At 38.3% G+C, this 25,538-nt stretch overlaps 1 protein-coding gene across 2 annotated transcripts in view; it reads right to left on the minus strand.

The window, feature by feature from the left end:
- Positions 1-25,538, minus strand: part of CDK14 (cyclin-dependent kinase 14) — a 258,218-nt gene that overhangs the window by 155,875 nt on the left and 76,805 nt on the right. For both annotated transcript variants that reach the window (XM_009886196.1, XM_009886197.1), the window contains 2 exons: positions 15,318-15,380; positions 2,453-2,576 (listed from right to left, as the gene is read on the minus strand). In XM_009886196.1, coding sequence (XP_009884498.1) covers positions 2,453-2,576; positions 15,318-15,380 — 187 coding nt within the window. The remainder of the gene's footprint in view (positions 1-2,452; positions 2,577-15,317; positions 15,381-25,538) is intronic.

Genomic DNA, 25,538 nt, shown 5'->3' on the forward strand with positions numbered 1-25,538 from the left:
ATTTCCATACTGGCCCTCATGTAATTAATCAAAAATACAATCTAAACCGACTTCCTTTCCAAGTGCATTACTGCAATTTAGTCACTCGTGGGAGAAAAATATAAAGAGAAAGAGGACTGTATTTTACATCTTGTTTAAGAAGAGCCTTTCATACTGGGAAGGTGGAAGATGGGCTACAATAATGCAGCGTTTAAATAAGTAAATATGCACAGGGGTGCACACAGAGAGCAAGCACGGGGGTGTGCTCTCATTTCTCATGCCTCCAGTGAAAGAGGTCATGACCCTTTAGACTTTAACCCCATCACTTCTAATTTTTCATCTTGGTTCTCAGAAGAGAAATTTAACCCATCTGGTTTTCGATTTTATGAGGTCATGAGCCATGAAAGAAAATATAGCTTTAAGAAAATGGAGATATATAATCTCCCCTCAGTGTGTAAGAGTAGATTTACACAGATGTTTCTGTTAGGTCAGGACAAACTTACAAGACAAAAAGAATCCTCTCTACAATATTACACATTCATATGTCTACTACTGGGTACTTCTTTTTGGTTGTACTTATACACCTCTAGTCTCTCTCTCAAAATAATACAATGGTCAACCTTAAATTCCCACCAACACAAAGCTGGGAAAATCCTGCCTTTGATGTCATCACTGGGATATTTAGCCTAGTGCGTCAATGAGGCAATAACTTCATCAGAAGCGATGGTTACATTTCCTACCACAGCAGGGCAAAAAAAAAATGTCCCACCCTTTTCTCTGCTCTGTGGCAACATCAGGCAATACAACCAGAGAGAGGTCAACCTATGTCTGAGCTGGACATTTCATTGATCAGTTCACACCTCCAGCAAGGCATTTAACAGTGCTGGTGAAAGGTGGTTTTCTTGTTTTCTTAAAAACACAGCTGAGAAGTTTGCAGCCTCCTTCTCCTGAGCTGCAAAAGCCACAGACCTTCAGCAACTCACCCGCACAACCTCTCCACCATATGAAACATTTTACATACCAAAGAGTTTGTAAGATCATCTACAGAGTTTTCAGGATCCACCAAAGCTAGAGCACCATCATCACAGTATCTCGAAGGATTTACAATATAGGGATACTTGGAAGTCAGACAAGTTCATAGTGTTTTATACATATAAGTCACACAGCAAAACTAGTTGTCTCAAACAGCACAACACCTTCAACAGAGAACTAAGTAATATTTCACTACAAAACCACTTAATGATTCACCTATTTCATGTATTTAAGAAATGAAATCTCACAGTAAAATGCAACATGCAGGGATGCTTTTTTTAAGCTCATCTTTAAAACACTTCTGGCATCTTCCGAGTTTTGAAAATCAGCAACAGAAAATGGGACATAAAACCACATTGATAATTGTTTCTAATACTATTTCTCTAATTGCCTTACAATCCAAAGGCCAATCAAGTTCTCATGGACTGTGTCCACCTGAAGTCCTGTTCCCTTTTCCAGCATAGCAAATACACACTGAGCTGTTAATTGCAGTAGTGCTAATTAAAAGACAAAAAAACACGACTACATTAACAGTGAAATTGCCAATTAGCACATAAGGCTCCCTCATTACTGCTGCTGCATGAAATGTGAAGCCCGATGTGGATAGCCGTCATAAAAATAAAAGACATTTTAAAGCTGATAGGTCACATTTTCAGCTTACTTCAGAAGTTCTCCTGAAACCAGTAGCTGAGAATTTGACCTACAGAAAAGAAAAATTCCTACAACATTTTGTAAAAACCTCTAAAGAGAAATAGTGCCATTTTCTACATCTGCATTCACAATGGTTTTCAGAGGAAAGAATACTTGCCCCAGTGTAGCCAGTAGAAAGTATTAAAAAAAATATATTAAAAAAAGGCAAAAAAGGCTAACCTTTCAGTGGACAATCTCCCCTGACTTTATATTCCACGTAAGGTTTCCCCACAAGGGATTAATGGATACTGAAAGCAGTCCAGGTGATCCTAGTTTCCTTTATTCTTTAGAAGGCATATTTATTCTTGTGTCCTTCAGTCTCTTTCAATGACCATTTTATGAAAGTTAATCCAGATATCCACAACCCTAGAGCTGCTTCCATAAAGTGACTGTACTCTTCATATAGTCTGTATTTCCTCAGGTGTCTCTCTATTTTATTTTTTTATCCTTTTTTTTTTTAAAAAAGGTTTTGAATTCTAATTCAGAGGTCTCATTGCAAACAAAATTGAAATACTTTCAGCATTATCTTCCTGGTGAGAACTGGAGTATATATTTATTTTTCACTTGCTCCCTTTTAATCAAGCATTTTGTTGACCATAATCAATTTCTTCGCTCAGGAGAAAAATGTGCAATTATCTACAATGAAGAAGGTGTGTCTAAGGAATAGGGTGGGGGGAAGAGAAATCAATGGAACCATCTGTCTGACATTCCTACAACATTATAAGAGACTTGTAATTAACTGCTTGCCTACCAAAGTCTGCCAGCTTTAACTCCCCCGTGTCACTGATCAGAAGATTCTGTGGTTTCAGGTCCCTGTGCAAAATGTAACGCTGGTGGATGTAAGACAGTCCTCGCAGCAACTGAAATAAAAATAACTGAAAAAGAGGGGGACAAAAAATGACCTCTGTTAATATTTTGCATATAACCACAGGTGATTTCTTCACAATATGCAGGGTGCTTGCATATTGTGGTAACATTGTGTCAGAATTCCTCCCAAACTGGTGTAATTCCCACCCAAATAGAACACAACAAAATTTCCATCTAAAAAGTATGTACTTTGCAAGGATTAACCCCAGCCTCCAAGCCCTACTATATCATAGATTCAATTTGCCTGCTTTAAAAAGAACAAGAGCAATACAACCATGTGCAGAAGGTTCGATTTCTACCAAATTATAATTATATTCCGTTTACCCATATGGCCTTAGAGATTAGGTGGTAGCCTGAAGACAGATGTGTATCTTCACTAATTATAGGAAACAACAGTACAGGGTGGATAGGGATGGGGAGATAAGGCTGGGGGATGGGACACTGGAGCTAAAACAAAGAAGAAATTAATAATATAACAATAATGCCTGTGTATACAATGAAATCTGCAAGTGTGATAGGTTTTCTCCTTCAAAGTTTTTTTTGATGGGATTTGCTTATGTATTTTTCATTAGGAAATAATAATTCTCACTGAACCTAAAGATGACTTTTGAAGCCTACTTATAATAGTCTTTAAGGTAAATTTAGATAGGAACCTAACTCAACCCCCTCGTTTCTTTTAACCCATCACTGGACTCTACAAACACTTTCCCTAGAGCTAAGCATTGATATTGTGTATTTTTGTAATTTACATTTATGAACAAAAAACTGGATGATGGAGATCTTTTGCCCTCCCCTTTTCATTTTCTCTCCCATCCTTCTGTATTCTTATTGGTACCTGCTGTGAAAGGCTGTTCAGTGTTACCCTCATGGATTTTGTCAACACAAAGGGTGAACAATCGTTTCCCAGGAGTTTTGAAAAATCTCTCCTAATATACAGACCCTTCCTATTGCCTGAAATATTTTAAGAAATACTAGTTTCCACATGGGAACGGAACAAGCCTTTGCAAAGCCAAATACAGAAGACTGAAGAGTGGATATTGACCCTGTTTCTCACAGCTCAGCGGCCGATGAAACATGCTCTCTCGGAAGATGTGGAAACCACACCAAAGATTTGGGAAAAGTCAACCCGGGCACATGAGAATTTCTAATTAACTTGCAACACAAGCATCCTATTTAGTGACTGCTGAAGTGAGAAGACAGTCTAAAAGGGGTTACAAAATCTGATTATAGATGAGAATAAAGGCTGACATGAAAGAAACAGAAATGTCATGTTACTGAAGTTGAAATGAATTTAATTGCATTTCATTTTTTCCCTGAGTGCAGACACAATACACCGTATGTTTAGCTATTTAGCCAGGGCACAAAGAGCCGTATCAATCACCTTCTTGCCAGGGTTGAGTCTAACAATGTGCTGAGGAAACCTACGGGCAAAATACAGAAACAAAAGAAAGAATAGCAGGAAAGTCATAAGTAACACGCACATTCCTTTTCTGAATTGTGGTTAAAACGGAACTCATGGTACACAAAAACTAATTCAGTAAGTGTAAGAAGCAGAAACAGCTTTCATTACAGCTTTAAAATATACACTAAATACTATGAAATGACTTCAAATTCATATTTTTTTTCAATAAAAAGATAGGGAAAATATCCAGTTTGCTAGGCTAAAACAATGGTATTTAACTTCAAACATTATTTTTAAATATGCAAAGATATTTCAATTATAATGTTACCATACAGAACTGTAATCTTTGTAACTCAAAATACATGTATTAATGTGGGCTTTCATTTGGGTTTAATGCAAAGAGTCAAGTGATTTGACATGACAGGCTAAGAAAAAAAACAAACAACTTCCCAGCTAAACAGAATAAACATCTACCATTGAGGATAGCTTTGGAAGGTAGTTTCATTTCGAACTTGTGGACATGCTGTACGAATCAAGTACTTCCACAAAAGTCAGTTCACTTGCATACACTGTATCAATTGCTTCCTCCCTTGAGGAAGATCATGAAAAAGAAGGGGAAAAAAATCTCCCCGAGTTCGTTACAGGGTAACCTCAGTCATTGTTTTGTTGCTTTCTCTTTTCCTCTTCACCTCTGTTTTTCTTTGGTAATATTAAATGTGAAAAGATTTAAGTGAAAACATGAGCCTAATGCCCAACAGTAGAGCCTGCAAACCATGGGTGCTTTGGGATTGCTAAAGAAGAGACAACAGTAGAAGAGGCGTTCCATTCCCAACAGTTCCCCACTCCACAAAAAGAAAAGACGAAATTGGAAAAAAATGTTTCTGATGCCTCAGGAAACACTTCTGCCTTCTCACAGTCAAGTTCTCTTCCCTGTCTTTGAGGAACGCCCTCTCCAAGAAACCAGTTCCTCTTCAAAACTATCTGCATTACCTTCACAAGGACGGAAATGAATGCTAGATGAGGTACCATCACCTCTTATCCATACACCCTGTCTGAAATCAGCATACCACCTATCACGATCTTACTACTCCTATTACTACTTGCCACCTGTTCTGATCTTCCTTGCTCCTTCCTCCACCTTGCTAGTTCTGATCACTGTTAAACCTCAGACCTTCTGCCAGGTGTTTTGAACAAGCAATTTCCCCAAGGCCATGGGATGGGAGCCCTCTGGACCAGAGGACAACTCTAAAAGGAGTCAATGGCAAATTCCATATGCACTTCAATGGGTTGGTTGTGAGGGTAGAAATTATACAGATTCGTGGTTCTTGAGCTTTTATGTTAGTAATTTTAATTTTTGCGTGGTCATACACAAGGCTGTATAAGTGTCAAATAACTCGTAATAAACAAACTAGGACATCACTTGTGTACAGTTTGTAGCTTATTAGCAAGAACAGAGGTTTTGGTGATAAAATGAAAGACTCACAAAATGAAAAGGGTCATTGTGATGCGAGTTGGAAAAGACAGAAAATGGGCATGATTTGTCTCTAGAAGTCAGGTTTTCAGCAGGGCTTAACATTAGGGGGCTCAATGCTTTACATCCAGACCGAAAAAAATTTAATACTTGTGCTTCAGACCTTGCTTATTTATTGTACACATGGGAAAAAAAATAAAACTTTCCCCCCCATAACAGTTACGCACCTCTCACTTTAATGAGCAACATACTTTGATAAAAAATTTTCATTGTCAGTGAGAAAAATGCATGCAGGTCAAAGCTATTTTGGGGTTTATGGACTGTGATATTAAAAGAATATTAGCAGTTCTTTAAACTTACAAGAGAAAGCAGTCAAGTCCACAAAAACATTAGCACCTACATAATAAGGCCTGGATAGCCATTTGAGCTACATGGAACATTTGACCAAATGCCTGTTTAAACCAATTACATTTTCTGAGAGACTTGCCAGCTGCCTGGATGAACAACCCCAGCCTTCATGGTGTTTTTCATGAACCTGGGTGAATGTACAACCTGGACCATTACACGCACACGTCTAACAGCTGCAAGATGGCTCATGTGCAGCAGCACGCTTTACTATCTTGCTGGCTTCTGAATGTCACATTGGATGAGAAGAGCTCAAGATCCTAATGAGTTTATAAGCTAAACATTGACACAGGACGTCCAAAACACATCTAACAGGTGGGAGTGATGGGAGTTAACACTTTCTGACTTAGGTGCAGAAAGCTCTGACCAGTCTAATGATAAAGGCTCCTCCTCACGTACAGGTCACTTGTGCAGAAGTACTCAGATGACTCCACATAGCTGTTCTCTATTCCCAGAGATGGTAGAGAGTTTCTGGCAAAGGATACTGGGATAAATGAAAAGCAGAAAGAAATTCGCAACATGCTCACAGATATTGTCCAGAAAACGTACCATTTCCATCCAGTGTCTGCTGAGGCATCAAGGATCTCAATGACAAGAGGGATGGCGCCCAAGAGAACAGACCAATGAGGCCTGTGGGGGGCTTTTTAAAGTCGGGAACTGTCTTTCCCTGATGGCACAGAAGGATTTCTGAATGATTTCCTGCATTTGAGCCCCCTTACCACACATTGTATTGTGGGAATAAAGGACCTGGCCCTAGATACAGAAGTAGAAAGCTACAAGGAACCTTTCAGTTTGTAAGAGATGCACAGAACTCTTGGCTTTGCTCTCTCTGTAGCAAGGGACTGCAAATGGAGCTGAGCTAACCTGGACCAGGAGTTCACATCAGTTCAGAAAAGCGCTGAAAGCAAGATTGGATTAATGTGCCGGTCCTTTAGCAAGCTCATATTGCTGTATTATCACAGCTACTTTTGAAAAGTAATACACAATACTGCACAAGCTTTATTATCACTCATCACTGATAACACAAATGCTCCTGCTTGCTGCTTGTGTCAAAGCACACCAGCTGGGTATCATGTAATCATCTGGATTCCCCTTGTGTGTATTCAGCATCAATCGATATTATATTCAGTCTTAATAGGCCATCAAATCTGAAAGTACCAGTAAAAGAAACCCAACCCAGGACACCTCACTTCATGCTTGCAACAGTGTATTTCTCCCTATCATCCAGAGGATATTACAGGCTTCTGTGAATTATTGGCTATTTACAAAAGCAAAAGGAGGTAATAAATCCCTACAGTACTATCTCACAGCCTTGGAAATAAACACAACCAAACACAGTGCTCCGTTACATTTGGGCTTACTAGAGTGTTTTGGAGTTTTACATCTACTTGTTTTAAACCATTAACATAAGAAAAAAATACCTGATAATATGTATTATCACAGAAGCATGGAGAAATGCCTCTGTGTGACTTCTGCACACATGTCAAAAAGCTCATTAAGCACAACCTTTTTTTTCACTGTTGGTTTGCTATTCTTTTCCCTCCTCCCAACCAGGATAATACCCATGAGATAAACCCCAACTTTTCACTTCTACCAATGTCCTGGAAATACTGAACTTTTTAGGTCAAAGCTTTGTAGACTTTCTTGCTTAAATTGTCAGAAGAAGAAATTCTGGGAACAAAGTGTTGACTTGAGATGAATTTGCATCCCTAGGAATAAAGGATCCTATCTGAATAAAAAATTATCAGTCATTTCAATCAGCATGATTTTCATGATCATAATAAGATTTATCTCAATAAAAGGTTCTTCCACCTGACCTCCCTGGAATGAAACGAGTTTTCTCCAAAAGAATTTTAAAATAATTCACTCCAAAACGCATTTATAAAGGCTTCTAATTTGCTCCTGTATTTCTTACATGAGAGTCTTACTAAAAACAATGTCACACAGAAATGCATACAATACAGCCATTGGGAATGCACATCACACCATTATTTTTTAAAAAGATACAGATTTTTCCACTTATTTGCAGCAGAACTGCAAAGAGGAAATTGGAAAGTGTTAATTTGCTAACTTCTATTCTCTTTGATGTTCTTTTAATCATTTTTTGTTCCCTCTGGGTACTACCACAGTCATTTGCAATGAGGAAGGTGTGCTTAATTAACTGAGCATAAAGACACTCCCTTACGATCAGTTATAGTCGTTTGCTAATGTTCAATAAGTGGAAGAAACTTTCAGATTTTTTCTCCTGAATGGCAAAAGTAAAAATAAGTTCAATTCAATTAAATCTCCTTTCCTACCTTTCACCCATTCACTTCCATGCTGAACTAGGTCAGGGTGGCAATTGGTGCCTCACCAATTTTAAAGACACTGGAAAAAGTGTTTTCTTCATCCCTACAATATTTTCACATTCTTGCCGTATGTGAACCATACGGATCAGACAGACAATAAATTACACACACACACAAGACATGAAAGTGACGTTCTTGTAGCATGAATTTTAACACACTGATAAAGATTCTGCGTTTACTGTTCACAGTTGTGCACATTATCAAATCATTACTTTAAGTGACAAGACTGACAGAGTGAAATGCTGATGCCATATTTAATGTCTGATAACTAAAGAGTCTCATTTAAATAATCAATTCTCAATGCCATGTGTAAAAGACGACCTTAATTTGGCATAACATTATTCTGTCTGCTGTACACCTGCTTGTTTGCTGAATAAGGAACAAAAAATAGCAACTTCTCAACCACATTAAACAGCATCCCTTCTTCCCTCGCATATCTGAAATATTTTTTTAATTCATCTCTACATCAGCAACATCACTAATTTCAGCGAGTAGGAGAGTGGTTTCAAAAGCATGACATTAGTTAGATTTGCTTCCAGTAATGACTGACAAAATTAAAAGGATCACCATAGTAGGTATTTAACTTAGGGTAAGAGAGTATTTTTTCCAAACTCCAGTAAGCCAATACGAGAGGTGAAACAAGACACAAAAATTCATCATAGCTGGGTATATTATCACAGTTTAATTGCCCAATTCCGGTGTACCTAGGTCTATGGCAGTCAACCTTTTGGTCAGACACCTCTAGTTACACACACAGGTGCTCACATGCCACAGCTTCCTCTACATCACATAATCTAACATTTGTCACATATGGGCGCAGGACTGGCCATGTGATTCAACACTTGTCTCCCACAGAAAAAGGGGACCACAAACCTCTTGTCCGCACCACAGACCTTTATACAATCACACATGGAAAGAAAACAGAAGCACACCAGGGAGGCCTACATTGAGAACTCGCTGTAACCCAAAAACCAAAGCATTTTTATCATACTTTTCAGATACTACACTTTACCAACAAGCATATGGCTTTACATCTTACTAATAATGAATGGAGCTACTGCTTAGCAAGAGGCAGTACGCAATGCTCTGCTACTGCCAAAGTTCAAGCAGCTGCACTTCAAGTCCAGTCAGCCTCACGCGGACGGGATGCAGGAGTGACCTAATCCTTCTATGTTCTGAATGCTTCCCTACCCTTTGAGCTTCAGATTATTCTAAAGCTGTAATCAGTTCAATGATAAATATTTATGTTTACAAAAGACACCAGATGACAACTACCCTATGGCTTTGACTGAGATTATTAATTTTCACATTAGTCATTAAGTGCCAAAATTATTCATCTCACAAAAACAAATTCAACTTTAAAAACTGCAACAATTAGTTAAGGATAATGTTCACAGTACTGCAGTATGGAGAGGAATAAATGAATACCGCAAGTGATTAAGTGCCAGAGACTTCTGATAACATCAGATAACATTCATTGTATTTCAACATTTCAATTCAACGTGAACTTCATCTTGTTTAGGAGGCCAGTATTAAAACTTCAGTTTAATAAATCCAGTATTTTTATCATATCTGATTTGGGATTTGTGTTTTTTTTTTTTAACTTAGGGCGCTATAAATTTGACTGATCTCTTCTTGAGTATTTAGCAGAGAAAAATGTAGCAGCTTCCCATCATGTTTCAATAGTTCCTATTAATTACATTTCTTATAAACTATTTTTGTAAAAGTTTTAAGACTAAACTAGTTACAGTTTTTTGCTGAAACTTAAGAATATTTTTTACAGAGATTATTGGAATCTCTCTATTGGTCCTAGGAAACTTAATACCCAGATTTCACTCCGCACTTTGCCACATACCTTACACGTGACCTTGACAGTCAAGTGTTTTCTCTGACTCAATATTACAGCAATAAAACACATTTTTAAAGGTTGTGGTGGGGGTAGGGCTTAGTTGCTTGAGGTTTTCCTTCAAAAATATCCATCAATTATGCATAGAAGATTGCTGTGCCTTGCTTTGTAGGAGCAAGTAAGGCTCAGAATTGAGATGAGTAAGAGCTAAAGTCTCGAAGGCTCTTGGGAGAAGGCTGATATTCCTGTTCCCTGCATGTGAAGTTCAACAAGAGGGCCTGCCTATTTCTTCTTATCACTTTTGGGCCCTGGCAAGAGCAAAGGTGCCCAGGGAGAAGAACAAATCAGAGCAGCAATATTAGATGGAAAAAGAACAAACTGGAAGCTCCTTCTCCCTCTGGTCACAGTTGATGATAGGAGCCTTCCAAGTTGCCTGAAGTGAAAGATTTCAAGAGTGATTAAGAGACAGAGATGGTTTTTGTCTGGTTGACAACCCTGTTGTCACTCAGGCTGGTGTTGCCCGTATTGAGGAACGATGGGTCAGAGACAAGTGTCTTTTTATTTTGTCAAAGATGTTTTGTTGAAGCAGAATGCTCATACAAATCGGTATTACCTCTAACACTGCAAATAGAGGAAAAAAGGCAGAGAGAAAAAAATGAAGATGATTTTCCCAGAAGACTACAGCCCATTCAATGCAGCATCACTAATTAAAAAGCACATGGGCTTTCATTAAATGTAAGCCTGTGCTCCATTTGCTCCACCAGTAATAGAAGTTACAGAAAATGGACTCAACTATAAAATAAATGCATCAAAACATAAAGCTGAATTTACTGAGAATGTAATAATATGGAGTAAAAGATGTAGATAAAATAGAGATGATATATCAAAGGTTAAAAGAAGTTAAGAACAGTTACATTTTCACAGGATGTGCAGAAATGCACAAAAAAGATACTTAAAAAATAGATTATGAATTTACAAAACAAGAACCATTTATGGACAGCTGCAAACAAAGGCTCAGGAGAACCAAGAAGATAAGTCAAAAGACCAGTTGAGACGGCTCTGTACCAGACGGAAAGGAACACAAATCAGAATGAAGATCATCATAAAAAAATCACTGGCAGGGTCAGTGAGCTGCTGCGACGCATTAGAGTTCCTGCTGTAGGAAGCGATCCAGATGTTTCAACTGAGAGTCCAAGAAGTATGAACTCTAAAGGCAGCAACAGCTGTAGGAAAGAAAGCCAGTAGTCCAGGCCAGCACAGGGAGAGTCAGGAGCAATTCTTGCACCTCAGTTTGCCACAGCCCCTTTTTGGAGGTTGGCAAGCACCACGCAGCATACACCTATAAATCAACTCTTAGCTCCAAGCAGTAGCTTCCAACAGAAACATAATTATATGTGGGGCCATGTACTTAAGATTTATTGCTTGCCTTTGGTTTTGGAAAAACTGAGAAAGATGTCTTCAAAACCAGAGAAGAGAAGATGAGGCTGTGCCTACTAAACAGGGACTTATTAACTAATCACCTTTTCTCTCCTCATTTCTAACTATAGTACCGAACACAGTAAATTAATACATAGTTACAAATAAATGGTAGATATGCAGGCTTGTTAGTTACCAAAGATGTATACAATTGTGTATTTGGAGCTAACAGAGTTTGGAGAATCTATGTATTGAAACAACTGCTTTCTGCCAATTTTCCTTCAAGGTGATAAAGATGTTCCAGGTACGTAACCACATTTATGTCACCAGGATACCTGGTTTAACATTCTCAGGGATAGGTACTTTAAAAACAACTTTAGATAATAACATCTCAGCCTCACACACAAATTCACCGAAGGGTTTAAAATATGCTGTTATTTGTAAGACTTGGGCCTCCATACATGAATTAGAAAACTCTGAAATCATTATGTCTGAATACATACGTACCACTAGAAATGCTAAACCTAATATTTCAGGAAACAATATTTTTTGTTTGCTTAAACATACTTTCCCAAGACTTCTACAACTGCCAATTGAGACATTCTTCTTTATAATTCCACATACTTATAATATTCCACTTACTCTTTATTTAAAATACTTAAGTAAAAGCAAATAGCCTATTTGAAACCACAGAGAAAGGCAATGTCAAACACAACACCCAAGGGGACAGCAATATGTGTGTCCATCAAAGTAATTTGGATTTTATTCTATTTACGATTCTTCATCTAAAAGTAAGCCTGAGGGAACACGCATTGTCTTTACCTTGTAAATACAGAGAAAATTCACAAATATAATTGGGCTGAAGATGTCCTACAGAAACCAAAACATAACTAAATAATGGCTTTGTTTCTGCATTCCTATAAAGTACTGTTTTACAGGAACTACTGTATAATATTCTGTGGAAAAAGAAAGATGTGTGATTATGTGGTTTTGTATTTATAATAACTGGCAACAAGCCAGAAAGGAATATCCATCAGTAGGCAACACTTTCCTCAAGAACAAAATTAAAAGGCAGGGGGTCTTTTGTCATACTGGGAGAGCATCAATGGCTTAATCCCACAGGTTAGCCCCAGAGAGCCGAGACTAATTTATTGCTACTGGAATGTAATTGCTCAACTGGAAGTTTTTTTAAATGGATTTAGGGATCACATAACCAGTGATTCTGAACAAACACAGTCTAAAAGTCTTGCTAAAAGTGAAATTCCTGAAGGACTGCTAGCAAGAAGGGGCTGTCAGGGAAAGCTAATTAACATGGCTCAGCTCAATCCTTAAAAAATCAGCTGTAGCTCTAGACAGACAACTCTGTCCAGAAACTAAAACAAAAATGGGTGGCAAAGTCTCAGAACCACAATTACGTAAGTCGACAAACTGAGTACAGCGCAACAAAGCATTAAGATACTATGTAGTAACCACCTTGCCTCCTCTGTAAGAAGAGAGGAGTGCAAGCTTTTAGTTTTGCATGCTGGTGAAGGTCTGGGAGTTGTTAGCATATACGACTGGGTCCCCTTCCCTCTGCAACTCCTGTTGAAATCACTCTGTTGGGCTAAGCAGGTATTTTGCACGCGTAGCTTTGAGAGCAGGTTTTTCACTGAAAACCCCAGGCAGGCTGCTTCAGTTTTTAAGTAGCAGGAGCTCAAATCATCATGCTAGGTTTTAATAATTACTGCATGAATTATTCTAGCCTTTGCTGCTGACCTGGCGAAAAAGTCTACTAAATACATATAATCAACTTTCATTAATACTATTTAACAGAAAATAAAATAATTTTAATAGTCCAATGAGATTGCTCATCATAGAAGGGCAGTTTCGTCTGCTCCAACTTCCCAATGATTTTTGTCTTTTTTTCCAGTTTCCTTTTTATTAATAATCCATCTGGACTTTAAAAAGCTTAAATTAGGAGTACATCAGGACTCTACACTTGACTACTCAAAGGAATATTTCTAATGTGTCCATAAGCTTCGGAACTGTTGCTGAACACAGTTGCCAGATGGTAAAGATAGCCACAGCATACATGCAGCAAAATTTGAAAGGAAAAGGCTGCTGCTGCTGCAGTTCCCTCCACAGCTCCTGTTTTAAAAAGACAGGTATCTCAGGATTTAGAGGAATGACGCATTAGCAAGCCCAATTATCTGCGTATGCCTATCCTCCTCAAAGACAAGCTCACTGGGCCCTCATATGACCAAGAAAAAGTACAGTTATGTGAATTACAGTGTCTTTTCAGCATGGAATAATTACAGCTGTAACGACTACTGGATATTAGATCTTGAGTTATACAGCACTGCAGCCTTGGAGTAGGTCTTACAATTCTGAAGCAGCACAAAGACCTTTCAAAGCCAGTCTTAGCTTATCCCAAACCTCAGAGAGCCGAAAGTAAAAGTATCCACACAGGGAAACGAAACACAAACCCATTGTTTTAACAAACACACTGAGCACGTGAAATTCCACTTCGGAATCTGAGCAGTGAAGAAATCTCAACAGTTTTAGAGGTTGAAAAGCAGGTGCCACCTCACCCACCTTCTGCCATGTCAAAGTGCCGCACTCACAGAGGCACTGGGAAGCTGGCACTGGGAGCGGACCCATGGGCTTTCCCTGCCCATGCTAGTAAAATGTCTGAGTCACAGTCTTACATTACAAGGATGCTATCTTGCAGTACACACATCACATGTGTTGAAAAAGAATTTCTTATTTTAGTTTGGCCAAATATGTGCAGTAAGGAAGAATTTTTCTGATTTTTTTTTTTTTAGACGCCATTCTTGTTTAACTTCATATGTTGTAGATGCCACTTTTCAGTGACAGAACACAGAAAATTAATCAATCTACATTATACAACAAGTTGATGTACAACAATGATCAGCTATTGGAAAAAAAAAAATTACTTCCTCTTTTTAAGATATTTTCCTTTCTTAAACCAAACAGGCATTCTGAGTTCTCCAGGAAAGAGAGGTTTATTTTTTCCATGAACTTCTCAATTTCAAGAAACTAAATACTGGAATAAAGCTCTCAGCATGACAAGTCAAGATTTAAACACTTCAAAAGTGGAACAACAATGGGATTGATGTCAAAGTGCAAGACAAGTGTAACAAATATCATCTGGGTGATCTATACACACACGACACTTTCTGCATATCTCATTGGCTTCTATTTGATGCTAAAATAATTTGGCTGACATCCCAGAAAGTAACTGGATCAAGTCTCTACCAATCTATTTTTCCATTAAATCCTACTAATAAACTCCCTCCTTCCTGGTTGATGGTTCTCAGTATCTACCTTAGAAGGAAAGCATTTTTTAAAAGTGAGATCAGCTATGAAAATGCTTCATCAAAATAAGTGAGCAAAAAGATTGGGGAAGATTTTATATGCTCATATAAAAAGCAGTACATTCAGCTAACGTAACTCATTACAGTTGCCTCAAACTCAGTGAACCTACAATGACTTACCTCACTGAAGATCTAGTACTGACAGCCTAAAGGATGTTTACTTAGGGGTTTCCGGGGAGTATTGTCTTGTCTTAAGAGCAAATGTTTGAACGGAGGGGAGGGGTTACCAACACTGTAACAGTATTTACTCATATATTCTGGCTCTGAATCAATTTAACAGGCTTCACAATTTCTTTTGTGGGAATGTTCAAATACTTGCATTTTTAATTATTTTTTAAGAAAAAGGTATTTTAAAATATAGTTCACATGCCAATCAGTCTCCCTTTAGCTAATAATCAGTTTCTATGAAACAATTGACATGACATTTTACACAAAGTTACTGTTACTGTGTTTGTTTTGAATGTGTTCTTTTTTTGACTCTTACCTTCACATTTTCTGGATGAAGCCCTCCAGGGTGTTTATCCATGTACTGACATAAATCAGTGTGCTAAAAGAAAGTCAAATGGAAAAAAGTGTATTAATATCTGTATGACTGCAGCAATAAATATCCTTCTACTTAGGAGAGGACAGAACAAATAGAAAATAAGGAGATTTTTCAGCCACACGCACACACACACTTGTACATTTACACTCCATTTTATTTAACAACCTTGTTACCTGACTGATAAGAATATTCACCAAATGTAATTTTCTTTTTCCTAACATTCTGTATGCAGTAAATTAATTATTTGAATTTTAGTATCATTTTATACCTCATAAGGACAGTATCACCACCAACACCATAAAGGTAATACTTGGAGAGAAGAGGAAGATCCTAAAGGGAGACCCTCAAATGCTACTCTCATTATTCATGTTAAAACATTGCCTTTTAAATATAATTTTATGGTGATTCTAGATTAAGATGGGTTAATGGTTTAGAAAATACATCTGAAAGGCACTGCATATCAGAGTACTGAATGATACTTTCCAGCTCAAAAAGCAGCATATATTATGCACATATGCAGCTATTAATTACAGATACTTTAGAAAACAGCTTCACTGGAGCCTCAAAACGTTAGGGTTTTACTTCATATTTGCCTATATTCCCTGCAAATATACCATAAAATCTCTTCAGAAAATAAGCAGGCTTGCAATGTGTAGATTAATGTTATTTTCAATTAATAAGTATTTATTGCTTTTACTATGGAAACACTATTTTCTCTGAATTTTTCTCTTGTAATTCTTCACTTTTGTACCAGTCAGCAGCACTCTTTCAGAGAAGTGGCACATTGCTTCTCTGATTTGCTTGCACAAGTCAGCTTCTGGAATTATGTTCAGAATAAACAAAGCAAAAATATGCACTAGATTAACCACCAAAAACTCAGAGACTGACTCTGTCTTCCCCATCTGGTTTCTGAACACATCTGGCAAAAATCATCCAGCATTCCTTGAAAAGCTACTTGGCAATACCTGCCTCACATACAGCCCAACTAAATATAGGCAGCTTTCAAGGCGAGAGTTTTGGACAAAAGCTGCCTTCGACATAGCAGAATGGTTTCTCTGTGCAGCATTTCCAAGGCCAGGAGCCATTCTCCAGTGCTCTTTTGCAGAGTTATATGGATACATAGGAAAGTTCACATCTTCTAAGACACAAAATTCGTGCTAGCCAGAACTGTTCTGTATAATCTTGTCTTCTGAAGTCATAAACTATGAAAACACACTGTGCATGTAGAATTAACATTGCAATGACATAAGATGCACTGGTTGATTAGGTTGTGCACTAGCACACCTTTTTTCAGGAATTCTCACCCAGCTTCAAGAGAAGACCTGACTGCAGGAAATCGCTTGAGCCCCAGAATGAGCAGTGTGAGTACCACAAAGGCAGAGGGCACGCTCAAACAGGCAAAGCACATAAACTACAATACAACAGAGTTTCTTCCAAAACATGGGCTACAGCAAGCAATGCTTCAATTAATAGTTAACACATCAGTGAATGCATTTACAAAGAAAATAAAAAAACTACACCTCTACTAGTGAATAGTCACTGTCAGTGAAGTGCATTTTGCATAAAGTCTATGTTTAGCTTACAGACTTATTCCTAGTTTCTGTAAAATCTTTAACCACTTCAGGTTTGTATTCCTCTTCTCCCAGTTAGTTTGCTGGGACTGTATCAATAAGCCATGCCAAAAATGGACCAGTCATCCTTCAGTATGCATCATGACATTACCCAGTTTTGCCTTGGTTTACTGTATGAACACCAAGGAAATATGCTTGAACAAAGTCATCTGCTAACCTTGTCAAATATTTGTTTGGAAAAACTGACAGGTTTTGAGTATTAACCCTGGCACAAGAGTCTGCCTCTGGCAAAATATCAGCTGAAACACTATTACTACAGGTGATGTCAGTCTTTGTGGCTGGTGTCAAACAAGAAGTTTGGGGGATTCCCCCTGTTTTAATGGGTTATCTCTTATTGCACAGAACAGGCAGCTGGGTGGAATAACATTTTTCTCTTCTCTAACTTCAATAAAAATCTTTGAATAGTGATAGCACCTGCAGCGCTTGGGAGAAGTTAAATGAAATTTTGCTTTAGAAAGCCTGGCAGGGTGACCAGGGCAGCACTGTCCCATCCCCATCATGGCACCTCAGGCGCACCCGTCACAGCCCCCGGGCATGGCACGCTCCCTTGAGCATGGCACGCTCCCTCGCATGGGCTGGCTGAAGGAAGAGGATTATCATTTCCCCACAGTTCAGTCTTCCAGCCACTGGGGGTGACAGATAACTTGGAAGGTGGGAAATTTACTGATGACTTCACCTTCTACTGATTTCTATGATTTGCAACAAGTCAGCTGACAGAACCAGTCCAGAGGAAGACAGACCCAATGCAACTTCTGAAGGTCCCATCCCTGAAGCCCCATCACCCCAGCTGCCCACTAGCTGCACCTTTCTCTTCACCAAAAGCTTTCTAAGAACATCCTCTTCAGAGTCACGTCCCTAGGAAAAGCAATAAGTTACCTTTTTGTTTCCAATATACTTGTAATGAATTGTGAGGATAACTCCATTTTCTTCCACGTACATTACAGTTATTATTTGGATGCATTTCCTCCACACATGAACATCAACAATGATCCTATTTGTGTTATCCATCATTTGCCTCTTCTTCCCACCTCAAGGACTGGGATGACTGGTAGCCCGGTATAACTGTCTGCATCAGTAGTTCTTTCCTTCAAAAACTGATTGCTTGCATCTACCTGAAATTCAATGCAAGCAGCAATTTCTAGAGAATCCTGGAGACCTTATGGAGTCAATTGTGCAGCAGTCTTTTGGCACGTATATTTTTCCCCCACACGTATGCTGCAGACAGAGAGAAATCCCTATCAAATCTTTAATCAGACCATAAACAGAAATGGAAAGTCTTTTTCATTCAAATCTTTCAAGAATTTGCCCTCATAAAACTAAGTTAGAGTCCTTTTAAAAGCAACTGAACACTATGGTACCAACTGGGAAGGCAACTTATAAAGTTACAGTACATAGTTCCTCACTAAAAAAAAAAAAAAAAAAGAAAAGAAGGAAGCGGTAAAGCAAAGGCAGCATCAGCTGCTCTTCTTTTCCCAAGCTAGGGACCCAAAGCACATTGAATTAAATATTAGTATAGCCAGAAAAGCTGACAATGCTGCAGGGACAGCTATTTCTAAACCTGTTTTCCCTGTTGGCAGGCAAGTGTCTGCTCCAGTTCTTGTGTGCTCAACTGACACCAAAGAAGACAACATGAATGCAAGTTTCAGGAAAGCATTAAAAAAGAAAACAAGAGAGCAAACTGGATTAAAGTAGTTTTCTAATGGTATTCCATGAAATTGGTACCATATAGATGAACAGAGTCTTTTTCTTCATGCTGTATTTTGAGGTAGAAGGCAACGTGCTTTCCCAAGTGGAACAGTGGCTGCAGACACAGCATGCCATACTCTGACACGAGGGTCTTTGCTGTGGTTACCACTTTAATCTAATAAAAAATATACCCTAAAAAAATTCAAGACATAATTACATATTGGCAATAACATACAATTACGTTGAAACAAGGTAGGAAGACAAGAAACGAACTGACCAACACAACTTTTACGGTCCTTTCTCCACTGTCTCAGAGGGCAAAGACACCTCACAGGGAAATAGGATACATTGGGAACACAGTGCAGAGACTTCCAAGTAATTGCAAACATCCATGACACACATCCTGATCCCAGGCAGACCTGGCTAGACCAACTCTGCTTCGAGCTAGTTTTTAACAACTCTATCAGCATTGCTGTTAATCCCCAACAGACGTAAATCACCACAAGTAATCCCACGCTGACAGAACATATGATATTTTAGCTTAATTTTAAAATCCCATTCATTCCTGCTCTTACACTCCACCAGTTTACCCACACCTATATGTACAAATAATCTATTAGCACTCATCTGTTCATAACAGCTACACAAAAACATTAAATAGAGATAAATCGAGATTCCATAGTGAAGAACTCAAAAGCTAGGCAAGTCTGGAATTAACAAGGTTTATCCAACCTTTTATTTGTTTTCCCAGTAAAAGTACATTATAAGAACTTCTTAAATGTGTAATGTGATCACATACTTTTTTCCCCTCACAGGACTAGACACACTCACTGAACAGAATAGGAGGGACCAGCTGTGCTGGTTTTGTGGGGTTTTTTTTCCCCATTTTCACGCAGCTTGCAGTCTCTGACTTATTTACTACTTTGAAGGCAGGAATATTAATCTCACAGGCTTTCCTGCCCTGCTTGTTGCTACGCTCTTCACATGCTTCACAAACATAAAATAATTTAATAGCAATCCAGGGGAGATGTGGCATTATTCCCTTTTATCAGGTAAATCAGGGAATTGAAGCAAAGAGAAAAAAATCTTAAGTATCATTGATTTGGGGAACTCAGTTTAAAGCACTTTGGTTTTGACTTTTCAGAGTATTTGGCACTTTTCACCCTCTGTATTTTCCCTGATTTCAGTTACAGCTGTGAGCGTATAACGCTTTTGCAAGGGAGACTGAGAATCTCATGTTGAATAGAATTAGTCAGTCCTATCTGAATTGCGATAACAGCAATTTGCAATAACATCATGAAACTGTGGTGATGATGACAATTCCCAATGTAGAAGGGATGGAATCCAGTTCTCTACAGCAGTATTACCTGCCTTAATTGAAATGATACTTTGAATGAGGCAGGAACCCTAGAAGACATATCTAGAAGTTCCAACATCCACAAAAAATAAGAAAAGTTCAACAATCACCACATGCCTTCACCACACAGTCCTCTGCAGAGCTGCACAACAGGCTCACCTGCAAGGATGGCGAAAGAAGATTGCATCGGCCATCTTTATCTTGGCATCCTCCAATTTTAAGAACTTGACTTTGCCACCTCACTAACACAACAACATTTTGTGCAAAATCTCTTATGCTTGAAGTGAACAATTTGATCTTTCCTCCCACTACTGCTTCCCCCAGAAGCAATTTCACTTGCTACAGGGATGCAATCTACAGCATTTGAAGTTCTGAAAAGACTAAAGCCAAGTCTTTGAGCAGAGGGGGAATCTTCAAAGGCATAGTCCTTAAGTACAAATGACAAATTTTCTGAGGCTTATCACCTGACCAAATTTGGAGCAATTTGCAAAATGATAGCTCAATGCCACACACGCTAAAAAGGCTACCCATTCTCCAAATTCTAAGCCTATGCTATAAGGCTTGAATATTTACAACAAGGGTCCTCCAGCTACAGGTTTAAGATATCTTGGCCATTTTGGCTGAAATTAAAAATAAATATAGGAAACCCAAGGCAGACTTTGGTATCTTATTTCTTCATACAGTTGTAGTTCACTAATTTGTGCCAGCACATCTTTGCTCAGTGCTGTGACTTGACTTCAGGGTTCTGGCACACACAGCTCCACACGCAGCTCCACATCTTTGCGAAGGCTCTGTCAAGCCTTTGTAGTACCTCCTCTCAGCCCATTAAAACACAAACCCTTTCCTCAGTGCACATCTGAAGTAACTAGATCTGCACTAGGAAACCCCTGATCCTTCCTGGGGTAGATGGCACAAGTTCTGGTTAGACCAGAGATCGCACAATGCCTCCTAGGACAGGGAAGAGAAAATTCATGCTCAACTATGCTAGTTCCATCCTTCTCCTGTTTCCAAGCTGTATGTAGAAGCACATCAGAGAATGCCCAGCTTTGACCCAGACTTCAAGGAATTTCGAATATTTTCCTCCCTATGATGGACACAAGTATCACAAGTCCTACAGGTACACGCAAATAAGGGAGAGATTAAGTCACTTATCCAATATAATTGCTCAGAGTCTAAATAAAAATCAACAAAGTTGTACAAGGATTAAGCAAAATCAAGCTTGGGTCAAGGAATGAGAAAAAAACCACATAGTACAAAAAATTTAAAAAAAAAAAAAAAGGAAAATGCATGATGCTTGCTCAGACTCTGCCATGCCTGTAATGTTTTTCACTCACTTCTACCCCACACCATCAACTACCATGACAATACCACAAAAGGTTTCATTTACCTTATGAAATATTGTCTCCAGGCTCACATGAAGAAATGAATTGGGGTTTTGCTTTAAACTTGTAGCAGCATATAAGTGTATGAAGGTCATTTCTATTCAGCAAGACTCTGGTTTATGTTAGTAGACACATGTGTGTTTACGTTTGTGAGCGTACTGTGTAGAAGCATCTGCTGAAGGGAAAAGAATGCAGGCTGATATTTATACAGCTGAAGCAAGGTTTATATACATTGCATCCTACTTCTGGAAGAGAGAGAGTATGCAAATAAAAAAAATGAGACAAACCTTGATGGTTCAGAGTCCTCCCTTCTCCCTCTGAAGAAAGAATTCTAATTACGAATAGATGAGTAAATCATAAGCTATGAATGTCCTCAGATACGCTCTGTGCTTTGCTCTAACATCAACTATTTTTCCCAACTATCTTCCTCAGAAATCAGAGACTGCTACCAAACACAAACACATTCAGACAAAGGGCAGGATGTCTCCCTTCAAAGGCATGGCCGGTGACATAAAATGAGCTCTACTTTGCCAGCCCTTTTCCATAATAATAACATGACTGTCATTCTCTTCTAATTAAATTAGTCACTTCTACTTCCCATGCAAAAAATCTTTCCCTCCTCTTCCTCAGTCATGATAAATCTCCATGTGACTTAGCTGTCCCATAATTCTGCTTAATTGGTTTCAGCTGTCATTTTTGAAGCTGAAATGCACGGAGAGCCTGGGGCTTGTGAATGGAACAGGAAGCATTTCCAACCGCATTCCCATCATGTAAAACCAGCAATGTGAAAGAACCCTTCCATTAAAACAAAAACGGGAGTATTTGGCTGCCGGCGATGCCATCATGCAGCAGACAGATTGTGCTGCTCCACTGAGGCAGCGAGGCTGTTGCAAGCTATTCTTCTCTGTTCAAAGGAGAGCACACATTATTTATGCCCTAGCAGTTTTACTGACTAAAATACTTTCCCTTTTGTCACCAACAAATTCTCAAACCGATAATATAATTTACCAATAAAAGCACAGGCAGTAGGAATATTTGAAGTGACAGGAGAACAAAGAAAAGTTAATTCTATTTAAATGGCGTGTATCTTCCAACTTAAGCACTCTGCAGATTACTGCACCGCAGTTTAAACTAATTTCATGTTGCTGGTATATTCAAAAGTGTCATAGGCTCTCATTCTCAAGTATTTCTACAGCTTTCTATAATTCAATCTTTTCCCCCTACAAGACAACGCTATACTAACAAAAAATACCTTACAAGCTATCTCTGAGTGATACCTAAGCAACTTCCAGAAAAACAGCAGAAGGCAACAGCACCAGCTGGGCTGAGCAGCAGGCGAAAGATATATATTAGGGATTCAAGAAAGAGAGAAAAAAAAAAAACCAGCCCACAAGACACCTTTAATGAAAACAATTTTGCTAACAGATGTTTCTAGTGCCTTGGATTTCTCTCACACTGTCAGCAAAGATAAATATATTTCAAAACACATGAACAATACTATATAGAAAAGGAGGTTGGGTGGTGGAGGAGTACATAATAAATATCCAAACCTACCTGAAAATCCCAGAGAGAAAAGGGAATGCACAGTTGTCTGATTTTTGGTTGCTATTAGAAAATATCTATTTATTTATTGATACAAAGTCTCTGTGCATTGCACAGAGAACAATCTGGTCTGTGACTCTGACGAGTGAGACACACACGGCTGTGGAAAGAATTGCGGAATGAACTAAGAGAGCTTCAACAAAATCCAGTTTTCTAGAGATGCCAGTTTATCCTCTTCCTTATTCTCTGGCCACCTTAATAATTGTATCAGCCTTGTTTCCTTAGTAAATCAGGTTAGAGAGACAGTAAACAATTTAGTGAGATTATTTTAACAAAAGAATGACATCCCAAAAATCAGTAGGAATTCCTGGTTAGTATGATTAAAGCCTAGCAGCAAATCACCAGCTCGTGTGAACTGTGATGGACTAGTAGTCCCCAAAATTAATGGGGTTGGGACAACTTTTAAAAGCTGAGCAAGTTGTAATACATGTGCCCACACAGATGTGCACAGGCACTTTTTCTTTAATTTGCTAAGTCATTAGGGTTCCACAGCACTGACCATTATATCTACTACATCCACATATGCCCCCCCAAAATAAATTTGAAGATACAAAAAGTTTCTTATTAGAGCACAGCAGATACCCCTAAGCTCACGCTGAGAGTACTCACTCCAGGACAACGTAAGCAGACCACACACACAGCAGGGAGGCTGAAAACCCACATAGAACCACACTACATCAAGTATCCACGCTAATATGGCACAGTATTAGCTGTGGATGGTATAGACAGATCTACACAATGTGAGCTGGCACAAGAGCCTTTGCTATGGTGGTGTGCTGGGCTATAAAAAAATGCCACCTTCAGGGCAGGAAAAAAAGCAGTTCAAACACTTTCTCTAAAAGCTTCAGCATCCTCTGGTAGACCTCTCTTCACACTGGCTGAGTGACTGTTTTCTGCCATGCCTCCTAATCCCAATTGTCCATGTACAATCATAAGATTAATAAAAATTGTATAGGGAAAACTGCAGTTCAGACTGCAAGGCACACAAAGGAAAAATGATGCTTCCGTGGATTATATCTTCTTTACTCAAAGTAGTAAAACAAGAAAAAATGAATAGGCCTCTTTAACTTTCAAGTGTTGTCTCTGATTATTACTCAAGCTTGATTCTCGATTCCTCCTATTCACCATTCCTTAATTATTTTTCACATCATAAAACTAAAAACATATTATAAAGATATCTGCATTACTGATCTCTTCATTCTAACTCCAGGATTTTTTTATTATTATTTTGCCAGAATTGTTTACCCCAAGTTTCTGTTTTTAAGGATTTCATAGGTGTATTTTTTATCAATCTGATTAAATTAGTACAAAGCTGCGCACTGCTAATTCAGGAAGAAAAAAACCTATTTTTAAGATTCAGAATTATGGCAATCATCACTCTCCAAACAGCCAGCTTTTGGGTTCGTGGTTTGTTTGTTTGTTTGTTTTTTCAATCTGCACTGAAGAAATCGGAGCTTCTCATTTGAAGAGGAATTAAACAGCACTTACAACCCACATGATTAAAGAGCCTGAGAAAAAAGATTAATTAGATTGGACAGTCTCTAGTGCAAGTTGAGATACTGTCAGGCTTCACTTCAGAGGGACTTGGACAATGCAGTTTATTACTGAAATTAAAAGATAAGGAATGTGTGGGATGCCACTAGAATATTACTGATGGTAGAGCTGTCCAGAAATCTATAACGCAGAAATAATCTGTTACTAAAAGAAAATCAAATACTAAAACTAGAAGGATTTTCTTTTTTATTTTGAATTAGTAAAATAAACTGACATATTTTTTCTTCAATTCCTGATACAGAAAAGTAACAGTGTATTAACTTCACTAAAAGACTACAAGTATTCATATTGAACTGATTAAAGTTAAGATGTAGAAAGATACACATAGAAAGGATCTCAAAATGAAAAAGTAATCAACTTACCTATATCTACTATCAATGACGTCATTCTGCTGAGTACGCCTAAACTGTTCTTACAGACTGCCAGTATTACAGAAACCATCACCCCATAGTAGCTTCGTCAGTGCTTTACTATCATTACCATTAAAGAGGCATTCCTATAGTTTAATCTTTTTCTGCCTTACTGCAATTTCAGATTTTCTTTTTTATCTTCTTTACCATTGACATGGAAATAGGTCACCATCTTTCTCTATGATATATTTAAAGGTTTGTAACCATCTGATCCTTTTATTCCCTCAACTCTAAACAGCCCTACTTTGACTTTTCCTCAGAAGCCTTTATTCTAGATGTTTGCTCATTCTTGGTATTTTTCCCCCTCAGAGCTCCAGTTGATTAATGTTTTCCTTGTGTGTACAAATTTACCATTTTGGGTGGTGGCCTTACCTGTATTGAGTAGAGTGTTATCACTGGCATATGCATCTTACTGTATGTATGTGTTTTTGATGGACTACAATGACATTTGAAATTTTTATCTGTAATTTAGGAAAAAAATAATTGAGATTTGTCAGTAGGTAGAATATCTCATGTGATTTCCATCTGACAGCTCAGCT

This window comes from Charadrius vociferus, unplaced genomic scaffold (genome assembly GCF_000708025.1).
Source record: "Charadrius vociferus isolate BGI_N301 unplaced genomic scaffold, ASM70802v2 scaffold855, whole genome shotgun sequence".
NCBI classification, from domain to species: Eukaryota; Metazoa; Chordata; class Aves; order Charadriiformes; family Charadriidae; genus Charadrius; species Charadrius vociferus.